Source organism: Poecilia reticulata, chromosome 15 (assembly GCF_904066995.2).
Source record: "Poecilia reticulata chromosome 15, P_reticulata-male-v2, whole genome shotgun sequence".
In the NCBI taxonomy this organism is placed as follows: domain Eukaryota; kingdom Metazoa; phylum Chordata; class Actinopteri; order Cyprinodontiformes; family Poeciliidae; genus Poecilia; species Poecilia reticulata.
This window is the reverse complement of record NC_088844.1, coordinates 8,734,369-8,758,415: the sequence shown is the minus strand read 5'-3', so window position 1 is coordinate 8,758,415 and position 24,047 is coordinate 8,734,369. Positions and strand designations below refer to the sequence as shown.

Genomic DNA, 24,047 nt, shown 5'->3' with positions numbered 1-24,047 from the left:
TTGAAACAGTACACCAAAATAAAAATGATGCAATATTTGCATTTATTTGACAGCACATTTCTCAAAGAAATGAGCTTAATAAAAGTTAGTATCACAACCATTGATTCTGTGTATTATGTTAGCGATTTGCGTGTTTCTGATCTTAAATTGAGCACATTTAACACCGAATTTAAAGGAAAGATCCAGTTAATCTGAAGGGCAGTTCAGACGTCCGCGTGTCCATGAACACACCTCTGAGTCCCAGCTCCAAACCCTGGAGTGGTTCTTCTGTGTACAGATGCACTTAGAATAGAGTCTTTATGAGTTTCAGTGTTTGCAGGTGAATCACATTTCACATCCTGTATTTCCACATTCCGCCGTTGTTGCTGTGGCGATAGTTTGGCTCCTTTGCGACTGGATCGAGCTAAAAAAGGACAAAATAAAGATTCTTCAGAACATCCTGCGGAATCACTGGTCAGACTAATTCATCAGTCCCACTAAACCTTTTTAAACGACTACCAGAAAACAAACATGGGTGAAATTTTGAAAAGTTATCCCTCTGCATATCATTCAATGTTTACTTATTGTGAGAGGAGTGGTACTTTGAGAGGACAGGAAGTCTGATTACTATTGTCAGCTGGAAACATTGAGATGCTCTCACCCAGTTCTGCTTTTGTGCCTCAGGACAACCATTGTCATTGAGGAGGAGGCAGAATGTCTGGGGGTGGGGGGGAAACCAGGGGCACAGGGAGGTGAACACTTTCAACCAAACCAGGAGAGCTAATAAATACATTTTTAATCATATTTATTCAATTAAGGTATGCTGTTGGAATAAATCACAGGTTAAGAGAGATGGAAGGAGCCATTTTGACCCGTTTGTCCTGACAGAGCTGGTGTTACGGAGTCAGGTTTGTAGGGTTGCCTCGTTGGCACACCTTTTCAGTTCTGCCCACAAACTTTCTGTTGGATAGAGGACTTTGTGATGAAAACATCCAAAAATAGACTTTTTGTCCTTCTGGACTAGTGTCTACTTGAAACACTCACTTGTGTCCAAGCTTCAACGTGCCGACTGATGCACTTCAAAGTTTCTCATAATGTTGTTTTCCCATGATGCTATCAATTTTATAGGTTTACTCCGGGACACAGAACCCGTCTCCATCCTGAACAGTGTGAATAAACCAACGTATCGCCTTCAGGCGTCTGCAAATTTAATATAAATAAATATTCAAGATTCAAGAATATTACATCAGAACAAAAAAAAGTATTTTTAGTACAGAAAGGATTGATGAAAAGTACTTTTAATATATTCAAATTGTACTTTTAAATTTGACAAGCAAACGTCATAGGAATGCTATTTGTATGAGACGTGGATGGAACACACAAACAGGAGTCGAGACTGTTGATCTGAGATACGGATAAGCCAATAGTGTTTCTTTCGCAGAGGTCAAAGGTTAGCTACAGAATCGTTCCCCTGGAGCTTGCAGAAATTCACCAGAGCAAAGTTGTACAAACACAAAGGCTTTGAACCATCATGTTAACATTTGACTTTTCTTATCAGCGAATCTTTATGCCAGAGGTCACAGTGGAAACACCTTGAAGTTATTATGTTTTCCTTCATTTTGAACTGATGGAATGTGCGGCGTTTTGACGAGGAACGTTTTCAATGAGGCCTTGATACACAATGCATTCTTTGTCGTTCCCAGTGGATGAGTATTACACTGCTGAGCGACACCTGACTCTGACAAAAATCTATTGTATTTTCCCGGAGCTGGCAAAGTTCCCATGGAGGTGTGTGAGTGTGTGTGTGGGCTGGGCGTGTGGGGGGGGATTGTGGGTGGGAGGGTTATAACCAGAGCTAAATGCAAAGAGCCGATGCAAGGTGTGTCTTTTAACACAGCTTGTTTCAATGTGTAAATACAAACATAAGGTTGTTGAATCATATCATTTGAAACACATAGTGGACCAAATCAACAGTAATCCAGAATAGCGTGGAGATCCGTGTGGAGATTTCTTTCACAGATGGTGAAAAATATAATCATACTGAGTTTATTAGGACACACGACAACAGTATGCAGCGTTTAAACCACCAGCAAATGGAGGAAGAACCTAGAATTGTGTATTGTGTGTCATTTGTTGTAATATGTGAGATGGGTTTTATATTTTGAGGTTGCCAAGAACTTCATTTATCGCTATGGATTCATGTTTTGATGGACTTCTTTTGAATTGTATTAATTGATTTACTAGGGCTGTCAACTTTAACCTGACAGTGTTACATAATGCAGATTAATCCCATTACCTGCTTTGACCCAAACGCCTCTCTCCAGCGGAGGGTTACATAGTTGGAAGAAGCGCGCTGCACGGTTCTTGTACCGCGGTCATCAGTGGATCGGCTCAAACCTGAGTGGAAACATCAGAGTCAGACTGGTGAGCACAGCGGGAAATTTTGGTTTTAAAAAAACACAGTGATGGACACTAGGATAAAACTAAGCTACTGATGAATTATCCTTCCATTGAAGCACAACCAGTTTATAGTTTCTAAATTACGTTTGAAACAAAAACACTTCTTTTAAACCATCCTGAATTTGGAAACAGAATGTTATAATTAACCATAATTTACTGACTTTTTTTTTATATGTATGTTTACAGTTGCTGCCTAATGACTGGGTGGTTTCTGTGGTCGCTTCAGTGTGACTGAACGTTGTTAGCAGGAACTGTTATTTCAATTCTGTCCTGACCTTAACCTGTACGGCAACACAGGAGGGTCTCTAAACAAACCTGAGTGACCGTAGCAGGACAACAGATGAACAGGTGGGAGCAGGAAGTGTCGGCACCGCAGAACAGGGCAGGTTTCTCTAAATAAAAGACTTAGACAGAATGTACAAATATGGTATCTATTTTTTTTCTTCTTTGTATCATGTGAATTTCTCTCTCGTGCACTAAAATTGACATCGACTGTTCATACGTCCAAATAAGCAGACTCTCAGCTGTCCTGGGGTGTTGTAATTAAAAAAAATAGTGCACAAAAATCCGTGTAGGACACACAAAGTCCTAGCGCAAAAATTCGCGTGACAGGTGGACGGAGCCTGGTGCTGCAAGGTTGGAGACCTTGTCCTGTTAGGCGGCGGGGCCTGGATAATACCCGTGTTAAACGGACGGCCGAGTCCGGCGACGAAATTCCGTAACAAAACTATGCTTTAATCTTTCTTAATCTTTTTTTTTTTCAAAATCTCTTTCTCTTTCTTACTGTTCATTCAATGTCACATGCTGTTTTTATTTTTTCTTTAATTATTTAAAGCACCTTGAAATGCCTTGCTGCTGAAATGTGCTATACAAATAAAATTTGATTGATTGATTGATAATTATTTTCACCTGAATATAAATGAACATGCTGACAGCCTGGACTGACACATTCTGACACGGTGTGCAGAATAAGCTTTATGTTACAGGCCCAGGCAGTCCCAAGAGTTGTATTCCCTCTTCATCCTACCAAAGCCAAACCGATCAACCACATCTTGGTTACTCACTGTGGTTCTCAGTGACTGTTTTTTTTTTCATTGCAAAGCTAATAAAATTACAAGTTTAACTGCAGTGCAACTTAGTAAGACCCTGTGCAAACAAACTGTCATTGAGTTCAAAGGTCAGTCAAATAACGTAGGAAAAAAGAAAAAAACAAAGTTAAAGTAGAGTATTTAGGTAAAAATGTGAAGAGTTTCTTGGAACAGGCCACTGTGCCAAACCCACAAGTGATTTAGTTTCATTGGTTCATTGGTTGAATCATTGACTGTGCCAAACCCACAAGTGATTTAGTTTCATTGGTTCATTGGTTGAATCATTGATGAATCAGTGTTTTTAGAATCGACATACCATAGAAATGGAAGGGATTTTATTTCTTACTGTGTTTATCACGAGTAGGGAGTGGCTGGGATTGGGTGCATCCACTCAAAGCTTTGCACTTCCGAAACTGAGCACGCAGACCTAATGTGGCTTTTATAATTAGTAGTTATATTCTACCTTCAGAGTGATTTCAGGGTGACATATTGGAAATAAACCTGGTCCGTTTCAAACTGACTGAATCTGGTCTCCCTGTTCAGTGCAGATCATTTGGAAGTTGTGGTTTTATTGGTGAATATGATGTGTAGGAACTCAAACACAACTTTGTCTTATGTTCGGGAGCTCCCTGGCTTTGAGAAAATATGAATATGAAATGATGAAAGGGGAAAAATTTGAGTGGCAGTCGCTTTCTTGTCTCGCAACACGTCTGCTGTCAGTTTTCATACAAAACAGAAGAGAAAATATTGAGACTCAAACTTTACGATAGAAAGTATTCAGAGACGTTTGCTCAGTATTTAAAGTAACTTGATACTTTGTTGGATTTCTATGTTAATTAACAAGAGAGTCACAGCTTTGTTACCGATACAATGTTGTTGAATTACTGCGTTTCAATGGCTGATTAAAATATTTGGCTTCAGCTAACTAGGAATTAGCATTTCTGCTTTCTATGCATCTCATACTGCACAGAAACCCAGGATGCCAAAGATTTATAGACGAAATACAGAAAAAGCGATCTACATCTATCCTATAATGTCACACGTCCAGATTATGCCGTTTTTAGGCAGAATTTTGATTTTCTCCCGACTCAGAATCATTTAAGATTAGAGAATTGCGATGCAAGTATTTCTCCAGAGTTTTTCCAATATCCTGTGTGATGATTTAACCTCTTACCCCCTAAGGGGGTATAAATAAATTTCCGCCTGACAAAAACACACAAAAGTAAATCACTTATAGCCTCACAGCTATTAGATTTAATAAGAAACTTTTGGTACCTCTGTAAAGGTAAGATGTCATAGAATGGTTTTCTGGTGTCAGCACCATTGTAGCTTTGACCCTGCCTGAAATATTAGGGACAAAATACAAAATATTTTGCTTTTTTTTTAACCTCGCCAAAATTTTCTTTGAAATAAACATTGAAAACACTACCAAAATAGTATTTGTAACACAAAAAAGTAGTACAGACTTTTAAATCTAAATGTTGTGTAAAAGTATACCAAATTTGGACTCAATCAGATGAATCATATTTATTTTAGAATGGTATTAGTGAGAAATTTCTTAGGCGGAGAGGCCATTTTGGCACATTTATCCAAAATGTCACCAAACTGTGCCAAATGTGTTTTTTACATCAATACTGGGGGTTTGTTAAAATTAAATAGCTTATTACCACCTAATGACACTTTCTACATATAATATAACCATTGGTCATGACATTTACCCCATTTATATGCAAAATGTACCATTGTGCACAGTGTAATATGTATAATAATGATGACCTGAAAGCTCTTTCTTTGACTCCAAATAGAAAACTTTTATTGAAACAAGATAAAACAGTCAAAAATACTTTTTGAATAATTTAAAAGAGCAAATAAACAATTTTGAAAATCCACCACCACCATCACCACCAAAAAAATGGACATCTTACCTCAAAGAAGGTGAAGAATCATGAGAGGTGGGGGAGGTGGGGGGAGGTTCAGCGTCACCCGAGCTTGATGGTTCGGCTTCCACTCGACTATAAATAAAAATAAAGTATTTGAAGAATTAGAGGTTTATTACAAAGTAATGAACCAAAGTAAACATGAAATCCTTACTAGTAAAATAAAACATATTTTAGTAAAACATAAATAAACAAATAACCACATGGTTTTACTTCCTGCCGTTATTACAAGCATATAATCACTGAAATAAATAAATAAATAGAACCAAAACGTCAAATATTTTGTGTGAAATTGCGGCGGAAAACTTACACATCACCGAGATCAAGTCTGTCTGCTGTGTCCGGTTCTTCCTCTTCCTCCTCGTCCGAATCCCACCAGCTATCAGAAGATTTAGCTCCACTCGTAGCAAATCGAAAAACCGTTGTTGTTCAAAAGCCTTCAAAAGCCTCTAAATCGTCCAGTTTCTGCTGCTATGATCGATTTATCATAAATAAATCAAAACTGAACTCACGGAACCGAGATAACTCCACGTGCTCAGACTCCCGTGTACCACACGTGCTTATGCACGGAGAGCCACGGAGAGCGCACCGAGAACGCGCCGAGAACGCATAAATTACGCATAGATTTAGATCGGGTTCCGGAAAATACCTCATGATTTTGCGTAGCCGACATCTTGTGCCATACTCTGAGAGTCTTTCCACTCTCACGGAGAAGGTCCTCGCTGCAGCATGCAGAAAGGGGCGGGGACGGACCACTGTCAGCCTCATACCTTATATGGAAATGGGACCATTGCACTCCGGAAGTGAAGGGGGCGCTATTTTATTAATTTCCAGTATAAATACCTTAAAGAAGCGGGTTTGAGATGCCGATTGAAAGAAGTTTGAGAGGGTTCATGTGTTCGGCACACGATCCAAAATGGAAAAGGCGCAAAGTCAGCAAAAGGTATTTTTACCTTCTTTAAAATTTTTATCACATAGTAAATCAATACGCTTTTCTAGATGACGTTGAGCATATAATAAACAGCTGTAGACTATTGAAATGCGTAATTCATAGAAGGTAAGGTTAAATTTAGCATGTAGCATAGCTAATTATTTCCCTGCAGGGCACCATTAGATAAAAATAGAAAAGTAAATAAAATGTATAATTGATAAGTGTATTTTGTGCTCAAACTTTGTTTTTTTATTTTATTTAACAGATCCACGTTTCTATTTGTAACATTCGTAACGGAGAGAAGATTATTCCGTATTGCACGAATGACGGATATTTCTGTCCTCTTTGCTCATACAAAGCCGATGAGTCGTTCACATAACAAGAACTGCTACGGTTCAACATAACGGTATGTAAAGCTACACTTACACTATCATTTATTTATTTACCTTCTTAACAGTTTTGTAGTTGGTTTTTTTTTTTTCATAAAAAAGACTAGAAAAAGGTTAATCCTTTTTGAAATATGTTTTTGCACGCCAACATTTCTGGAAAGTCTAACACTTTTTATAAACTAAAAGCTGCCATCATAGGTGGGTGTAGTTCCCTCTACTTCATATATTTATAGTAGTAAATAACTGCAAAAAACACTAGTAAGAGTAACAGTATTAGGTGATATATCTACTATTAAGTACGGTTTTACTGATCATAATGTGCAGTGTAATATTACCCATTTATTTCTGCAGACATGAATTAAAATGAAGGTATGTGCACTGATAGTTATTTTAAAAATGGAAATTAAAAATATTAATATAAGTTAACAAATAAAGGTTAGAAGAAACCTGTGTGTCGTGTTTTTTATGGGTTAAAATATGCTCTTCATTCTGTGAAGTAACTCGCATTAGGTTGCATATCAACAAAATCTACTCAAATAAGAGTATAACATATGACAAAATAGTTCGTGTATGTATATATCCATCCATTTTCTTACACCCTTGTGTAGTGGGGTCGGGAGTTGCTGGTGTCAATATCCAGCTGGCGTTCCGGGCGAGAGGCGGGGTCAGGGGTCACCCTGGACAGGTCGCCAGTCTGTTGCAGGGCAACACAGAGACACACAGGACAAATAACCATGCACACACACACTCACACCTAGGGACAATTTAGAGAGACCAATTAACCTGACAGTCATGTTTTTCCTTTTGCAGTTGTTACGTGTTCTTCCTGTAACCGGCAATATAAAGACTGTGTGGGCTTCACTGGAAATGGAAGACGAGGAGATTACCCTCGTTACTACTGTGATGGCAGACCTGGACACTGCCCTGGATGTCAGTACTGAATGCAAGGAGAATAATAGTTGTTTTCCACAGTCTTTCACACATTTCAGTTGTCACACATTGTTCTTTTTTGGTGACATCTTTGTAAATCTGTTCTGCTGACATTTGGATTTGTTCTGTCATCCTTTAGTTTTTCACAATGTGTTCTTTAAACATTATGTAAATTTTTTAGTGTTCCTTTTATTGTAGTTCAGTTGATTTATATTATTTAGTTTTTTGGTAGAACTGTTTCCAGGAAAAGTAACATTGTGGCTCTAATATATTAAAGAGAAAGTAGAACCAATAAAGTAGTTGTAAATATATTGTAACAGCATTGTTTAACAATTGGATAACCTTGTTTTAAAATTTTGAAATACAAGCAAAGATAATACCTTTCAGTATTTCATGTGTAACGTTTCATATACTTTAACAATGACTGGAAGAAATAAAAATTGTCTTTGCAAACCTCAGTCGTTTATGTTTTAGCAATCAGAATCAACAGTTTTTATTTAAATAAAGCAACCAAATACAGAAACATGTTCAGTTAGAAACATACCATAATACAAAGATTAAAGGTATGCTGAGCGACGGTGGAGACCGGGTGGAGGTGATGGAAACTCGGGTGAGGAGCAGTTGTTCACATCAAGCCGGACTTTATGAAGGGTAATTCAAGAAGATGAGACCGGCGCCGATAGGCTGAGACGGAGGCGCATGATGAGCTGATTGGCTGAATTGAAGAGCGTTAGAATGTACACATAAGCCTGATTTATTTATCTGGTGACTTCAAAGAAGCTTTTCATACAGAAACAATGATTAATCCACAGTGGATCATTCTCTTGTCAAATAAACTTTCTAAAACCTACTTTCTCTGAGTGTTTCCAGTTTGAAGCTACATTTAAAGTTTTACAAAAGTCTCTCTGGGTTTTGCAACAATTGAATATTTGAGCGCAGTTTGTGAATCAAATACAACTGGTAGAGTTGATATAGAATTTCTAAATTGAATAGTGGGACACCAGTCCAGTGTCTTTTATCAGATTACTGGTTAAGCTGGAGTCCTTACAGGAAAGGTTTCCAATGAGACTTTATGGTAAACAATGACAATAGTTGAGCTCACCTGCAACCAAGCATAATAGTTTTTGGCACTAGTTATATTTTAGATTTAAATTTATTTATTATAAGAGTACGTTTCACTACATCACAATCTATTAATTGAACTACAGCGTTCTTGAAGTATTTGGTATCTGTTTTCTTAATCTAGGATGGACTGGTGATCTGCCCAGGGTCATGCGTGCGTGTATGATAATTAATGGATGGATAAATGTGTTCCTAAATATTTTTTAAGCCTTTTGTTTCAGCTAGATTGGGTGACAATAGATAAATACATATACATAATAATTCATTATTGTTGCTTGTTTTAAGTTGTTTATTACTAATGTGATTTTAACATTAAAAAAACAATAGTTTTAATTATTTTTTTAAAGGGACATACCACGTTACATTTTTATTTCTATTATTATTATTATTATTATTATTATTATTATTATTATTATTATTATCAATATTATTATTATTATTATTATTATTATTATTATTATTATTATTATTATTATTATTATTATTATTATTATTATTATTATTATTATTAACGCGGCTGGTACAGGAAATAGCGCCACTAGCGGCGGCTGGTACAGGAAATAGCGCCACTAGCGCCCCCTTCACTTCCGGATTGCAATGGTCCCATTTCCATATAAGGTAAGAGGCTGACAGTGGTCCGTCCCCGCCCCTTTCTGCATGCTGCAGCGAGGTGTACTTGCTCTCACGTGAAGCCATAAAATGGCCGTGATGATCAGCTGATCGGGGGTTTTCCGGGCAGTTGCGTCATCGCCCGAGGACCTTTAAATCTCATCAGCTGTTTTTAAATAGCTCTAAAATCTTAACATTTTGGGCAAAACCTTTATGCGGAATAGTTTTTGAAAGATTAAAGCTTCTTTTAGCGGATAATAAAAAAAATTTTTTTTTAAAAGGCACGTGGAGTCTTTGTTTACAGAGCGAGTCGAGGTCACATGACAGCTGGACCCACCGTTGGGTCCTCGGGCTTAACAGGTTAAGAGGAACATGATGGACAGTTTGTGGGTTTAAACAACACAAAACATTGGTTGACAACAAGAACAAAGAGAGTACTGTATCCTCTCATGAGATCTAAACTTATTTTAAGTCAAACTCTTGAACATCAGCTTGTTAGCTGGTAGAAAAGAACAGTTTGGCACTGTAGTGAAAATGTTTTATTGAATCTTGCACATCAGAATTTTTGCTTATTGGCGTATGCAAAAATTCCAAATAACTTTTGCATATTATGCAAAAATAAAATTTTTTGCATAATATGCACTGATAAAGGGGGAAGTTTGCAAACGTGCCAAGCCCAGGGTTAGCTCTGTGCTAAGCTAGCTGCAGCACGGCACAAATCAAGGGGGAGGAAGGATGAGCAGCACCACATGAGGTTGTGATTGACAGCAGTAAAACAGTCCTGCCACTGACTGGTTGTTTCTAGATAGCACTGGGGGAAAACAGAGAAAATAGATTTTTCACAGATTACCTCTCATATTGTCACAACATAACGACAGTTTTAAAAAATATGTGAAAAAAATATTTATATAAAAGTTACATACTCCAGCTTTAGTTTAACTCAGGAGAGGATGGGTCAGGAGGGACGTGGGTTAGAGCTTCTGCTCACTCACTCATCTATTAAGTGGTAAAAGGCACAGGGAACAAGTTAAATATATGAATATGTTGGTAATTTGTTTTCCTTAATTCATTAATTGCTAGTGAAATGGAGGCAAACAGTATCTGTAGCTAACTATGCTAAATGGTTGATAATCTCAGTCTACTCACCTCTCATGGAGAAAAACTGGGTTATAAATTAACACTCTTGCCTTTTTCTCTCTCTCCCTCGCTCTATTTTTTTTGTTTTTGTTGAAAACCCGATTTTCAAACTTTTCTTAGCAGCATAGTAACTGGCACAGTCATTTCATGGCAGCTGTATTCAGCTGCAGCTTCTACTGACTGCAGCTGAACAGCGTCACAGTCAAGCGCTCCAAGCAGGAACGAACCATTTCATGCAGATCCAGGGGGGGTTCAGGGCAAAAACGAATGTGTGTTTTTTGGTGTTGGAGGGGTAACATTAAATTTTTACAGCTAAAAACAATCTTTGAAAATACAACATGATTAATTTTGTATTTGACAGGATCCCGATTTTTTAAATTTTATTTCTATGAACAAAACACAAATAATTAAATTGTGGAGGGCTCCCTGCTGGTCAGGGCCCCTAGAATTGTCATCACTTTTCACCTCTTTACCGCGCCCCTGAGTGGAGGCATCATGTTTCACGCTGCAGGAGGGACTGGTGCACTTCAGAAGACGGACAACATTCAGATTAAAACAACAGGATGAGCACATGTTAAAGTAACATCCTGCACGTTAAAACTTGAGCACAAATTTGTGTTTTAAATGGAACACACCTGCCAAAATGTCTGGCATAAAATGAAACCAGAAGAAACAAATTGGTGACGGGGAAATGACACTCTTAAATAGAAGTAATGTAAGGAAAAGTTCTCTCTTTTTTTTTTTTTTGCCATATCACTAATTCCAAGTATCCAAACTAATGAATGAAAACGGCATCACTTGCTCTACTCTCCTCTATTTTTGTGTTCATGTAAAAGTGGTCGTTGCCATTTATAGCGGCATGTCAACAGGCACTGGAAGAAAGATGAGGGCAACACATAAAGACTCCACACCGAAGCACTTACACACACACACGCGCCTCCCCCCTGCCCCCCCCTCCCACACACACACACACACACACAGTGCACTCTGAGAGTGTCCTAATGCTGCACAAACAAAGCCAAAAAAGCACCTGTCAAACAGGTCGTTGGGGAATGGATGCATAGGTGAAGGGGAGGAGAAGCGGAGGGAGGTGCAGCAGGAAGACAGGGCAGGAGAGAAAAACGCCCTTTAAAGAGCAGAAAACTAACAGTTTGTGCATCACATTCTGGAGGAAAACCCCAGACACACACACGCCCGCACGCACTCACACACACGTGTTCAAATTTGGACTATGGCTTCCACCACCTCTGGTGATGTTCTGCCCACCGGTGCCAGAATCTTCATCAGCGTTCCTGACCTCTTCTTCATCCCTGAGTGGGTAAGTGTCTTTTTGGGTCAGCGGCTGATTCTTAACAGAGTCGGGTTTTTATCTTTATCATGTTGCGTTTGGCGTTTAACACTCCTGACTCAGACCACTCCTTCTTTACCTGCGAGGACATTATCTTTTATTAGTACTGATTCACTCAGAATCACTTTGAACCTGTTTTTTTTTTTTTTCCCGTAAGCTTTTCTCAACAGAATCATGTCTCCATTTAGACAGCAATTAATGTGATGTTGGGCTGGTTCTTTAACATCTGCGTCCAGTTGTGAAAAAATGAGAACTTTCTTTTGTTAAGCTAAACCCAAAACTAAATAAGAATCTCAAATCAACTTAAACTAGAGTTGTTTTTTTTATTAATAATTGTTGGTAAGTGGTAGCATATGTTACTTGGACAACATGGCTGCAGTCTGAGTTTATGCTAGCAGCTTGGCCTGAATGACCTATTGTTTCTGACAACCTTGGCAACAGAAAAAAAAAAAAAAACAGCAACTGTTATTATTTTTCACAGCTAAACATTAACATGTAGATCAAAGCATGAAGGAGGCGGCCATGTTCTTTGTACGCCTGTGCAAATTATAAGAAAGTCAAACTCGGGTTCTGCACTAACTGCCTTAAAGGTATATCCTTGCAGATTTGACTTTGATGTTTAAACTTGAGGTCGTTGTGAGTGGTGATGCTGAAATGAATTAAACGGTAATATGTATATTTGCTATTTTAAGCGACTTTTAGCTTCGATATTCAATGGACAAGACTTCAGGTTTGCAAATAACAAAAAGAGCAAAAGATAGAAGAGCAGCAGGTCGTAAGAAATTTGGATAAAGTTTTTATAACACTAATATGTTAAACTGTATGTAAATGTTAAATAAAATAATAGCAAAACAGGTTTGTAATGTTTTTATCACTTTTTATGAGGATTGCAAAGTCAAATTCTTCATTGACTGCTGCAGCTTTTCTGTTTCTCTTACTGGAGGTGTGGATGACACCTGGATTCTTGACTTCTCTCTCTTTCTCTCTCTCTCTCTTTCCCTGTTTTTTTGTGTTGCACAAGGAAACGTGGAAGATTAAATCTTTGCGACACAGGTGGAAAAACACCCGCGCTATGCAGATATAGTTGCAGAGCAAGGTGTAAATCTAAACCAGTCATCGGGTCACTTGGTTTATTTTGTGGCCCGACCGTTTACATGATCTGCTGCTCAGCAATGGAAATGTACTGATGCTGTTTATTTAAACAGTGAGACTTTTAAAGTGGGCCGGGCGGATCGAGGGGAACCGAGCCCCTTTGCCCTAAAACAGAGAGCTGAAGTGGTCATTAATAAATAAAGTTTATTAAAGCACGGTGGTGTCAAAGTCAGTTTGTTTTGATCAATGCAGTTCTATTTGTACAAAAATGTCTTTGTTTAAACATTTTCACATTTTATGATAACAATTTTTGATAGATATATCACCAGGCAACATTCTACATATGCGCATATATATGCATACAGCTCTGGAAAAAAATAAGAGAACACTTAACATTGTTAGTTTCTCTGATTTTACTCTTCGTAGGTATATGTTTGAGTAAAATGGACATTGTTCTTCTGTTCTATGAACTACTGACAACATGCCTCCAAACAAAGATGTGGTATTTATTTGCAGATTATGAGGAATGGTCAAAATAAGGAAAAGGATGCAACGCTCCCCAACCTCAAATAATGCAAAAGGAAACAAGTTCGTGTTCATTTAGAAACAACAATACTAATGTTTTAACTCAGAAAGAGTTCAGAAATCAGTACTTGGTGGAATAACTAGGAGGTTTTCAATGGTTTTCAGTGAAGTGGGTTCTTCATTTTTCCCCCCATTTTTTTCATTTGTAATTTAAAACAAACGAGACACAAAAATACAATTCAAACCCAAAAATATTTCACCGGACATAAAATTTGTGGCGCCATGTTATTTTTATTATCATTTACAGCTTAAAAAAGCAACATGAAGGAACCAAACAATACTCTGCAGTGCTATGGGGGAAAAACAATTAAAATGGCATTATTAATGGCAAAGTGAAAAGACTTGTTGTTCTCCAAAGACCTACTGGAGCAAATTCTGTTGTCTGTTCACTGAGTTCATTTGATTCGTTCTGTTTGTATGATTCACAATGAATTTGACATCACCTGCTTCCTCCTGAGTGATCATATGGGATCAGTGGACAGTTGTTTGCATCTGTTTGTTAGTTTTGATGCAGTCCTTCATACTTGTGGCGACAGTGGGAAGGAAAACTTCCCTTTAACTGGGAGAACTGCCAGGCGAACTGTTGTCATTTGTCAACAGTCAAAGAGAAAATTGTCTTTTTCACACTTGGTTTGCAAATACTGTTGCATTTTTATTTCATATCAGGAAGCAAAATGTACTGTTCAGATCTGGATGATACCTGAAGGTAATTTAGCAAGAAGATGCAAAAACAATGTTGCTTTTTATACCTTTTTTTTCCAGAAAAGATGAGGTCATAGAGAGGTGTATTTTAACAAAAGATGTGCACAAAATAATTAAACACAAAGTTTCAAACAAGAAAGTCACCATGGAGAGTCTGAGGAGAAGGACGTTCGATTTCCCTCAAGGAATTTCTGCCAACTTTTCACAACCCAGACAGCTAATCAATTTAGTCACCAGGTTTTCTCTGATGAGTCAGTCTGAGGAAAAAGACGGATATAACAAAGTTAAACAGTTCCCCTGATGGTAAGGCTTTAGGTGAAGTATTTTGAGACAAAATACATTTCTGACTGAAACATCTGTGGAGTGATTCACTGGGCTGGTCGTCTCACTTTTTAAGAAACGTTAAGAGGCACGGTTTACTCTACAGCGGTTCAAACAGGGTTAGCCTCTTTACACAGATGAAGTGGAAACCTTTTCAGTCAGTCGTTTGGAAATATAAACAGATTTACGCAAGATTGTTTCCCCATATCAGACACTTCTTCCAAAAAGAAGCTGCAATCCAGAAACCTGATGGTATTATTAGAAAAACAAAACCCTCCACATCATGATAGGACCGATCAGTGAAGTATGACGTCCTTCTTGGTTTCAGTGGAATCAAACTGTAAACATTTCAAGGATTGTCAGAAGGATAGGTTTTTATTTTCCTCAGAAATTTACCAAGCTGTGCAAACGTTCCTTTTGGCAATGGATACAGCCGACAGAGAGAAGAAACAATAAAAGTTTTGTGCCGATGCCTCTATGTGGGACGGCTGTCGTGTTTGTCCAGAACAAATTTGTTCTGTCTCTCATTTCTGTACTGAATTGTTTAAAAGACTGTTTTCCTTTTCTTGGTGTCAGATATTTTTTAAAAATTAGTTGTTGTTTTTTTAATATCTGTCTGTCGCTATTAAACATATCATTAGCAAAAAATTTAAAGTTTCTGCAAATATGAGCTTCTCCATGTTCATGTTCTTTGAATAAATTGGTGTTAACCCTCCTGTTGTCCTCGGGTCAAAATCACCCGCCACTGTGTTAAGAGTCAAACTGTGTCGTTTACAGCGCTTCATAGCAGAAATACCTTTTGTCACTCACACAAAGACATTGAGACGTATCTACCACCCAACAGGGAAAGGTAACTTCAAAGAGGAAAATCTGCTTTCATGGAATTGAAAGAACGTACGATGCTTGAGAAATGTTTACAGATTGATTGTTTGATTTAGGGAACGGCGCATTCCTGTCGGGCAAACTGCAGGTTGGCTGCTTGGTTTGAAAGAAACGTGTGAATAGCTTCTCCAGCTTCTGGAACAACATTATTTGCGCAGCGGTTTTATTGAGTTTCAAGAGGGGCTTTGAAGTAAACAATGTGTGGCTTTTTCATTATAGTGGAGTTTCTTAATTACGACAAGGACGGAGGATGGATGGAGAAACGTTGTTTCCTGTTGGACATTTCTTTAAATTCAGTGTTCTGAGATACTGGCTCTCACAAGTCGACACATCCCTGTTAACTGACTGGTTTTTATGAATTATTATCATTTGTCCATGCTACCTTGCAAATATTCCTCACATCTTTGCGATTGTGAGGACGTCTCTTAACTTTATCCAACTAAACAAGAAGAAAAGTTACACTTTGTAGTGATGTTGTCTTGATTTAGTGCCAATAATTCCATTTGGACTTATGGCCCAAAAATTGAAGCTAGGTTTTACCAGACTGTAAAATATTTATTCCAAAAGGTTTGGGAGATTTTAACCAGGTAAGGGTTGTTTTCTTTGGGGACAAAAAGGGGAATTATGTCTTGAAATTCCCACTTTTTATCCCACTCATATGGAGATGTTGAGTTTCTTGTGTACTGGAGAACACAGGTGGCTGCTGGAGACTTATTCTATGCTGCTGATTTATTCCATGGAAGATTCAACTTTATATCTTTTCTTTTTGTCAACTTTTATAGAAATGTCCAGTTTTTCCATGTTTACTCTCTCGTAGCCAGCTTTATTTGTCTTTATGTGCTTCTCATATCTCAACAGATTTTTTTTTTTTTACTGGCAACCTTCTCCTGACTGGGGCATCAAACTAATTTTCATTTTGGGCCAAATGGAAAAATCTGAATGTTCTTAAAGGGCAGGTTGTGCCAGAATCTATTAATAAAACCCATTAAACTATTAAAATATCAATAAACCGCTGTTTGATTCAGCACTCAGTAAGTGTTTCTTAAAGTGAAATATTAATAAACACCTTTTTACTCTGATCAGTCCATCCAGAATTGATCTTGTGGTACTTTGCTATCACAATCACAGATTTTGTGCTGACAATTTAGAAATATTAGTTTTTTGTTTTTTTTTTACAACATTTATGCTAATGTAAGATGTTGAGTGTGACTTTTTTAAAATCAATAACAGACTGTAATTTGACACCAAGAAAGGCTGAGGCAGCAGTCACTTAAACCCAATGTTTCTGACCAATTTTGAGAATGATTTGCAGTAAAATCAGAAATAATTTGGGGATCTGTTGATTTTGTGTGAATTTTGCGGATTTGTGACGAACTGGAAGGACTAATCTGTGTAATTTTGAGTCCAGAGGGCCACATAAAAAGCTGCAGCGGGCCAGATTTTGGCCCCCAGGCCTTGAGTTTGACACATGTGCCTTAGAACGATGTCATCCCTTTAATCTGTCTAACTCAGCTATGGCTCTGACGGAAGGAAATAGCATTATCAATATTCATACATAAAACCAAATCAGTTCCACAGAGGCTCACATACAGTTTCACTACTCAACAATATTATTTACACTCCATCCACACTGAAACATGCTGTGGAAGATTTTAAACACAAGAGTCACTAATCCCCTTCCAAGAGACACAGAGTGGTTTTTAATATCTCTTAATATCTATACTTAATATGCTAAGCTTTATAAAAAAAATACTTTTTGATAATGCAGAGAGAGAGAGAAAACTAAGTGTTTACAGAAGGATAGGAAAAGCTCTGATGGACGTACATTTGCCTCAGCCTTGTGTTTCTGTGTGAAGGTTATTTTAAGCCCAATGTTTGTCAAAGGAGGAGAGGAAAAACTGAGACAATGTACAGAACAGTGACAAGGCTGAGAATATAAAAGCTGGTTTGTGTTTTTCATAACCCAGAATATTGCCTTTCAGTCATGAATATCTAGGAAATATGTTGATAAAAAAAAGTCCAAATGCATTTTGTGAGATTTTAAGATTTAGCCACTTTTTAAAAAAAAATTGATTCAGTTAGGGACTAAAAGGCTGCACAGTGGCGCAGTTGGTAGAGCTGTTGCCTTGCAGCAAGAAGGTTCTGGGTTCGATTCCCGGCCCCGGTCTTTCTGCATGGAGTTTGCATGTTCTCCCTGTGCATGCGTGGGTTTTCTCCAGGTACTCCGGTTTCCTCCCACAGTCCAAAAACATGACTGTCAGGTTTAATTGGCCTCTCCAAATTGTCCGTAGGTATGAGTGTGTGTGTGTGTGCGTGGTTGTGTGTCCTGTGTGTCTCTGTGTTGCCCTGCGACAGACTGGCAACCTGTCCAGGGTGACCCTGCCTCTCGCCCGGAACGTTAGCTGGAGATAGGCACCAGCAACCCTCCTGACCCCACTCAGGGACAAGGGTGTAAGAAAATGAATGGATGGATAGGGACTAAAAATGAGCCTCAAAAATCAATGTAATATAAAATTACAGGGTTTTTCCCCTGTCTTTATCATGTACATCAGTTTAAATATCTATACTAAGGCTTCAAGAAATATATTTTAAGTAAGATGTGAACTCTGAGCTAGATCCAATGGTAAATTTAACTGTGCCACCATGCAGTTTTAGCTTATGAAGCTGATTTAACTCATCTAAACAAATCAGATAATTTACAGCATTTTACTCTCAGAAATGAGAGAAAATAACGGTCTGTAAGGGTCACAGACAAATGGTTGGCAGCAGAAGCTTCTTGCGAATGCAAATAAAAAAATAAAAAGTGATTTACAAATGTCCCTAACTATTTAATCAATTAATTATGTTGTTGAGTGAATTTTTTTTTTTTTTGAGGATGTTAAGTAGAAATCAGATTTGGACTTTTAAACTTGTCCTCCTCTCTCCTTGCAGGTCATTGGGGGTTTGGTGTGGATCCTGGTGGCCTCGACCCGAGTCGTCCCAGACAATCCTCTGGGCTGGGTCATGTTCGTGTCCATCTTCTGCTTCGTCGGGACGACTCTGTGGCTTCTCATCTTTGCATGTGGAGGCAATCAGAGCAGCTTTTGGCCCGGCCTGGTTAGACACACATAAATAGAAAACTACACATTTCCTGACAGTCATTCGGTGTTGACAGCCTTCCTTCTCTTGTCTTGCAGGATGCTGGTTTTCATTTTGTGGCAGCGGTTTTCTACCTCAGTGCGTCGGTGGTGTTAGCCTACATCACCATTGTGTATAAGACTGCTTCATTAGTTGACATAACCCTACTGAAAACCTACCGACTTGACATTTCTGCAGTGGTACGCAAAACACACCTAATTTTTCACTATTTTTATTTATTTATAATTTTTTTTAGTGTGGCTCTAAAACTCTGAAGTACAAAAAGAAGAGTTTAGCAGAGTTTATTCTCCAAATCAGAATTACAGGATTGCAAATTTCAGTCCAAAATCTAAAATCCTTTGAGTTATTTTTACATTTTGAATTTGGACTTTTGTTTCGTAAATAAAGCTACCGCTGATGTACGTCTCTCTGCTTCCGTTTGGCATCCAGGCACTTTAACGCTTCTGTTTGGATCATTTTTAGGTGATGTCCCATGTGGCTACTCTCCTCTACTTCCTCCATGCCATTTTCTCTGCCATCCGATGGAAGAGAGCCTGAAGCACAACCTGAACCCCTCCAGACGTCAAACACAAGGACAGACGCAGAATAATAATGACATATGTGACGCATTTTTGTGTTTCCTGTTTCGTTAGAACAAATGGCGAAAAAGAACTAAAGTGATGAAACCCATTATGCACAGTATAAGTCGCTGTTTTGACATGATAAGCAACTATTAGGTCTGAGTGATACTGCTGATAGAAGCGCTTAAAAAATGTCCTTCTTTTAGAAAAATACATTCATTCAGACAGTTTGAGTTGTTTAACAAATAGGAAAGAAAGATTTTCAATGTTTTCATTTCATCTGACATTTCATGGTGGTCATTTGACCTTCACAAAGCAGCTGCTTTAGAGTCCACTCAACCAGCAGAAACCTTTAACACAAACCCAGGTACAATTTTATAATTCACTCCAGATGTTTAAACGTTGCTTTTTTTTTTTTCCATATGAATGCACGAAAGTTACTTTTCAGGTATTTCCTTTATTATATTAATAACTAGACAGGTAACACACTAAATCAATGACACAGGGGTAACAGAACCACATGAAAATCAAGTAAAATTCTAAAAACTTACTACTACTACTACTACTACTAATAATAATAATAATAATAATAATAATGGTAACAATAGTAATGATAATGTCAAAATAAATTAGAGTCAATTTGTAGTGGTCAAAACTTCTGTTTTTTAAGAAAAAAAAACACCCAAAGTTCAAAGTCTGACACATTTCATGACCGATTTCTCATCCGTCATGGTCAAGTCGACTGTGTTTGCTTTTTTTATCTGTTTTCTTTACATTTTAAATGTAAAACGATTAAATAAAAATAAAACCAAAAATATGAAGAGATTAGTTTTTGATTAACTTTTTTTAAATTCTATTCTTAAAGAACAATCTGTGTTGTTTCCCGTTTTTATGCTCTGTGCTGTGGAATAAATGTTGAGATTTCGAGATTGTAAATAAATGATTTCACCTGTGGGAAATCTTTGTCACAAAATAAATAGATTGGAAATTAGAATATGTCTTGGTTTGTTCACTAAATGAAATTTAAAAAAAGATGGACATTGAAATGAATTCATTAAATCAGAATTTTGACTTCTATTTCAAAATATGGATGTCGAAAAATATCTGAACCTGGACCTTGTGTCGTTTTACTAAAAGAAAGCAGCAGTTCAACACTCACTGTCTTTAATTTATTTACTCTTACTTCATTATTTTTACTTTTTGTTTACTTAAAGTTTTATTTACCAAGTCATTTAGTTGTTTATTTTTCATGATTTGTCCATTTTTTTTATTAAAATGCAAGAAAAAAACTACAAATGTTAAAAACCATAAATGTTTTATTTTAGTTAAAATAAATCAAGATTCACAAAATAACTGCAATGTCACCATAATGTCTAATAAGACTTTTATTAACAAATAACTGAAGTACATATCATTTGATAAACTGATAATTAGTATTACATGCACCATGATCTTTATTGAATAATTCTAGATTTTGATGGACATGTTCTTAATGATCCTAAAAGATAGTTTTGTCTGTGAGATGATAGAGAACTAGTTCTCATGCTGATCTAGTTGTTTAGAACATAATACGATGTATGGTTCAGTGAAATACAATTTAAACCGCACCACACAGCTATAAAATAGAAAACAGTCCCATAAATGTATTTCAAATAATTTGAAATAAATTTTTGTATACTAATAAAATCTTGTCATGTACTGATGGTGGACCCAAAGGATTTAATGGGAGGAACCAGCAAGAAAAAAAAAAGAGTTGAAGAGGTGTATAAATGCTGGGAGAGAGAATGCTAGAACAAAGGACCTGAGCTGATTGGCTGAGAGAGAGAGAGAGAGAGAGAGAGAGAGAGAGAGAGAGAGAGAGAGAGAGAGAGAGAGAAAGCACGCAAGTGTACACAACAGGGGGACTAGGAAAATAAATCTAAGAGTAAGAAAGAATAACTGGACACAATAAAACTAGAATCACTAAGAATAACTGAACTACAGTGAAACAGAAGCAAGGCTGATCTAATCAAAGAAACACAAAGAGCAAAACCCACAAAACGATTTAAAAAAAACCCAGTACCTGACAAATGTTTTTTTAATTAGTATTTTACATAAAACACACACCTGACTTTGAACTGCTGAAAAGATGATTTTATAGACGTTCCATTTGCTACAACAGACAGCTGCAACGTTAGCTAAACGGCTAACGATAGCTTAGAGGTTCTGAAACTAACCAGCCAAGAATGGGGTATACGTATGCCAGGAGAGGTGGTGACGTATTTCCGTTTGAATTTATGCCACATAGATTGGTTCCGGGTCCTGCTTGCTCCTATTGTTCTTGGCCAAAGCTGCAAGATCTGTGAGCTACTGGTACAACAATCGAGTTTTTTTGGTGTGGTCCAGTAATTAGCCGGTACCATCCAGGGCTTAGTTTTTTTTGTTTTTTTTTCATTTTCCTGTTGATATCAAGGCGACAGCGGACTGCAGCCAAAACTTAGCCACTACAGCTAACACCCGGTTTGTAGCTGCCTGTTAATTCAAAGCTTGAGGATATTGAAGATCCAGCGTCAGAAATGGGAAGACGGAGGTTAAAAGGGAGCTGTACGCGCTTCGTTCACTGGAATAATTTGTTGGAGGAAAATAATACCGGAGGAAATCCACTGCTACGGGAACAGGCTGAGAACAGAGGCACGATTCGGCACAAGGTAAGTCAATACGTGTGTTGATGTTTGCGTTTGTGTTATACGGAGTATGAAATTATTTTTAGGCAACTCCTTAGTTTTTGTTTGTATGACAATTATATAAAATACATTTAACATGCAGTTGGAGCGATACCGAGCAGGTAATTTAAAAACAGCCGAGAGCAGCAACGCTTCAGCCCGATCCAAACCACACAGGTAGTCAGTCAGATTAAGGTCCAAAACCTTCGCTTCACAGCCATTTAAGTGGCACCGATCCACATAAAAAACCCACAGAACAAATGGTACAAATCACGTATTTCCCGAATCCCAAAAATATGACATCTACCTTTGCTGTTTCATAATTATAATCCACGTTACAGTGAATTTTTCCAGTTGGCTGCTATAATCTGTTCTTGCGTTATTCAACGTAATTTCTATTTTTTTTCCCTCTGAGATTCTGCTTAGAAAATGAGGTTATGAAGTTACATCCTGCCGCTGCTTTTTGTTTTTAAAATGGTAAATTTAGGTTTGCCTCGACTTTTATAAACTAATGCCTCTTATATGCATAATTTTTTGTTCTTACTGTTGGTACAAATATTAGGCGGACCCTGTGCTTTGCCTGCTAGTAGTTTAAATTAATTTCAGCTGCACACTTTCAAAAGAGTATTCAGATTTTAACATGCATTTTCTAAGTAGTAAATACTTCAGTTCACTCTTTACTCAGTAACTTCAGTGTTGTTACACCTCCGAAACATTTTTTGCAGTTTCTTTCCTGAGATATTGTCAAATTATTTTCAAGCAAAACTCTCAAAAAGAGCTGAGGATTTATTATTAGTTTTGATTACGTTGTGCAGCTAAATATGGACACTTATTAGTTTTTTGTTTGTTTTTAATTTTTCAGGTTTGCATCATAACACCTCGTGATGTGTTTCTGAACCATGATCGTTGTGCCGATTACCTTTCCATTGGATCCAAGCACCTGGACCAGCTGACAGCGTCCATCAGTCCACGGTCTGCCGGATCATCACAACGTGGACTAACTTTTTATTTACAGTACTTGGTTAAACTATGATCTTGAAACCAGAGCACCAGATATGCAAAAATCTACCTGCAGACTTTGTTGGCTACCCTAACAGTGCAGTCATTCTGGACGGGGCTGAGCCGGTCTTCCTCTCCTCCAGTGACGAGTTTTCATCACCAGTAAAGGCAAAACGAGTCTGATGTCTGCTTAGCTGCTAGGAAGTATATTATATAGTCAGTGTTCATTTTGCTATCCTGTTTGTACCTACAATAAAATTGAATCTACATTTCACAAACCTTGTTTTCCCCATTTCTCTGTGTTTACGTTTATCAAGTATTTGCATGTAGATCAGGAATTCAAGTGAGATGTTAAAATGCAACACTTTTAGGTTATACCAGCAAAGAAATGTGAATATTAAGTAATATGTAGTTAGCCATATTATCCAATATACTGAATAAGGTTGGATGATATTACTTACAAGATTTTTTTTTCATACCAGATTTGATTTTAATCGATTCCTCCCATCCTCAATTTCTATAATAAAATCACAGAATATACTTTCAAAAATACCTTTAATTCAATCATCTGTTCTGTGAGTTGTATAAGGGAGCATTACGGTCAGGATACAAGACATTTTAATTGCAAAAATGAGTCATCGTTACAGCAGAATAAAGATGCAATTTTATAACAATGTCTTAAAATTACAAGAAGTCGTTTTAATGAGAAATAAAGATTCAGATTGATCTGACGTAACCAGCTCAGTCAATGTGGTTCTGACATTTGTCAGTAATCAAGAGGATGTACATTTCCACCTCACCTGACCAGGTAAGCATTAAGGTAAAAAAATAAATAAATAGAGCAAAATGGAAACAGAGCAACTGATCGAAATACTTTCTATATAAAGAAAAGCAGAAAAGTTAATAGCAGGAGAAAAGTTGTTGGCAACATTAGCTCAGCCAATCTCTCCCTCCAGGAAGCCATCAAACAGAACTGTCCAACTCCAACTATGATAAAGATAAAAAAAAAGAAAACGCAAAGTTAAAATAACAAATAATGCCAAATTAATAATTCAGATCTAATGCGTTCTGGAATCCATTATTGACATTTTACAAATTTCACAAATCAATTAGAAGGTTTCACAAATGTTTTATTT

General features: G+C 37.3%; 1 protein-coding gene and 1 long non-coding RNA gene across 2 annotated transcripts; both read left to right on the top strand.

Moving 5' to 3' along the window:
* Positions 1-6,175: 6,175 nt before the first annotated feature.
* On the top strand, positions 6,176-8,172 carry LOC145555147 (uncharacterized). Its single transcript, XR_014091240.1, has 3 exons — positions 6,176-6,407; positions 6,661-6,801; positions 7,595-8,172. It is a non-coding gene; the product is annotated as an uncharacterized LOC145555147 (long non-coding RNA).
* A 3,452-nt stretch (positions 8,173-11,624) lies between these two features.
* LOC103476447 (myelin and lymphocyte protein-like) lies at positions 11,625-23,189 on the top strand. The gene is made up of 4 exons (XM_008428812.3): positions 11,625-11,900; positions 18,444-18,608; positions 18,689-18,829; positions 19,113-23,189. Exons 1-4 carry the CDS (start codon positions 11,814-11,816, stop codon positions 19,185-19,187), a joined length of 468 nt encoding a protein of 155 aa, XP_008427034.2. The 5' UTR covers positions 11,625-11,813; the 3' UTR covers positions 19,188-23,189.
* Positions 23,190-24,047: the final 858 nt, after the last annotated feature.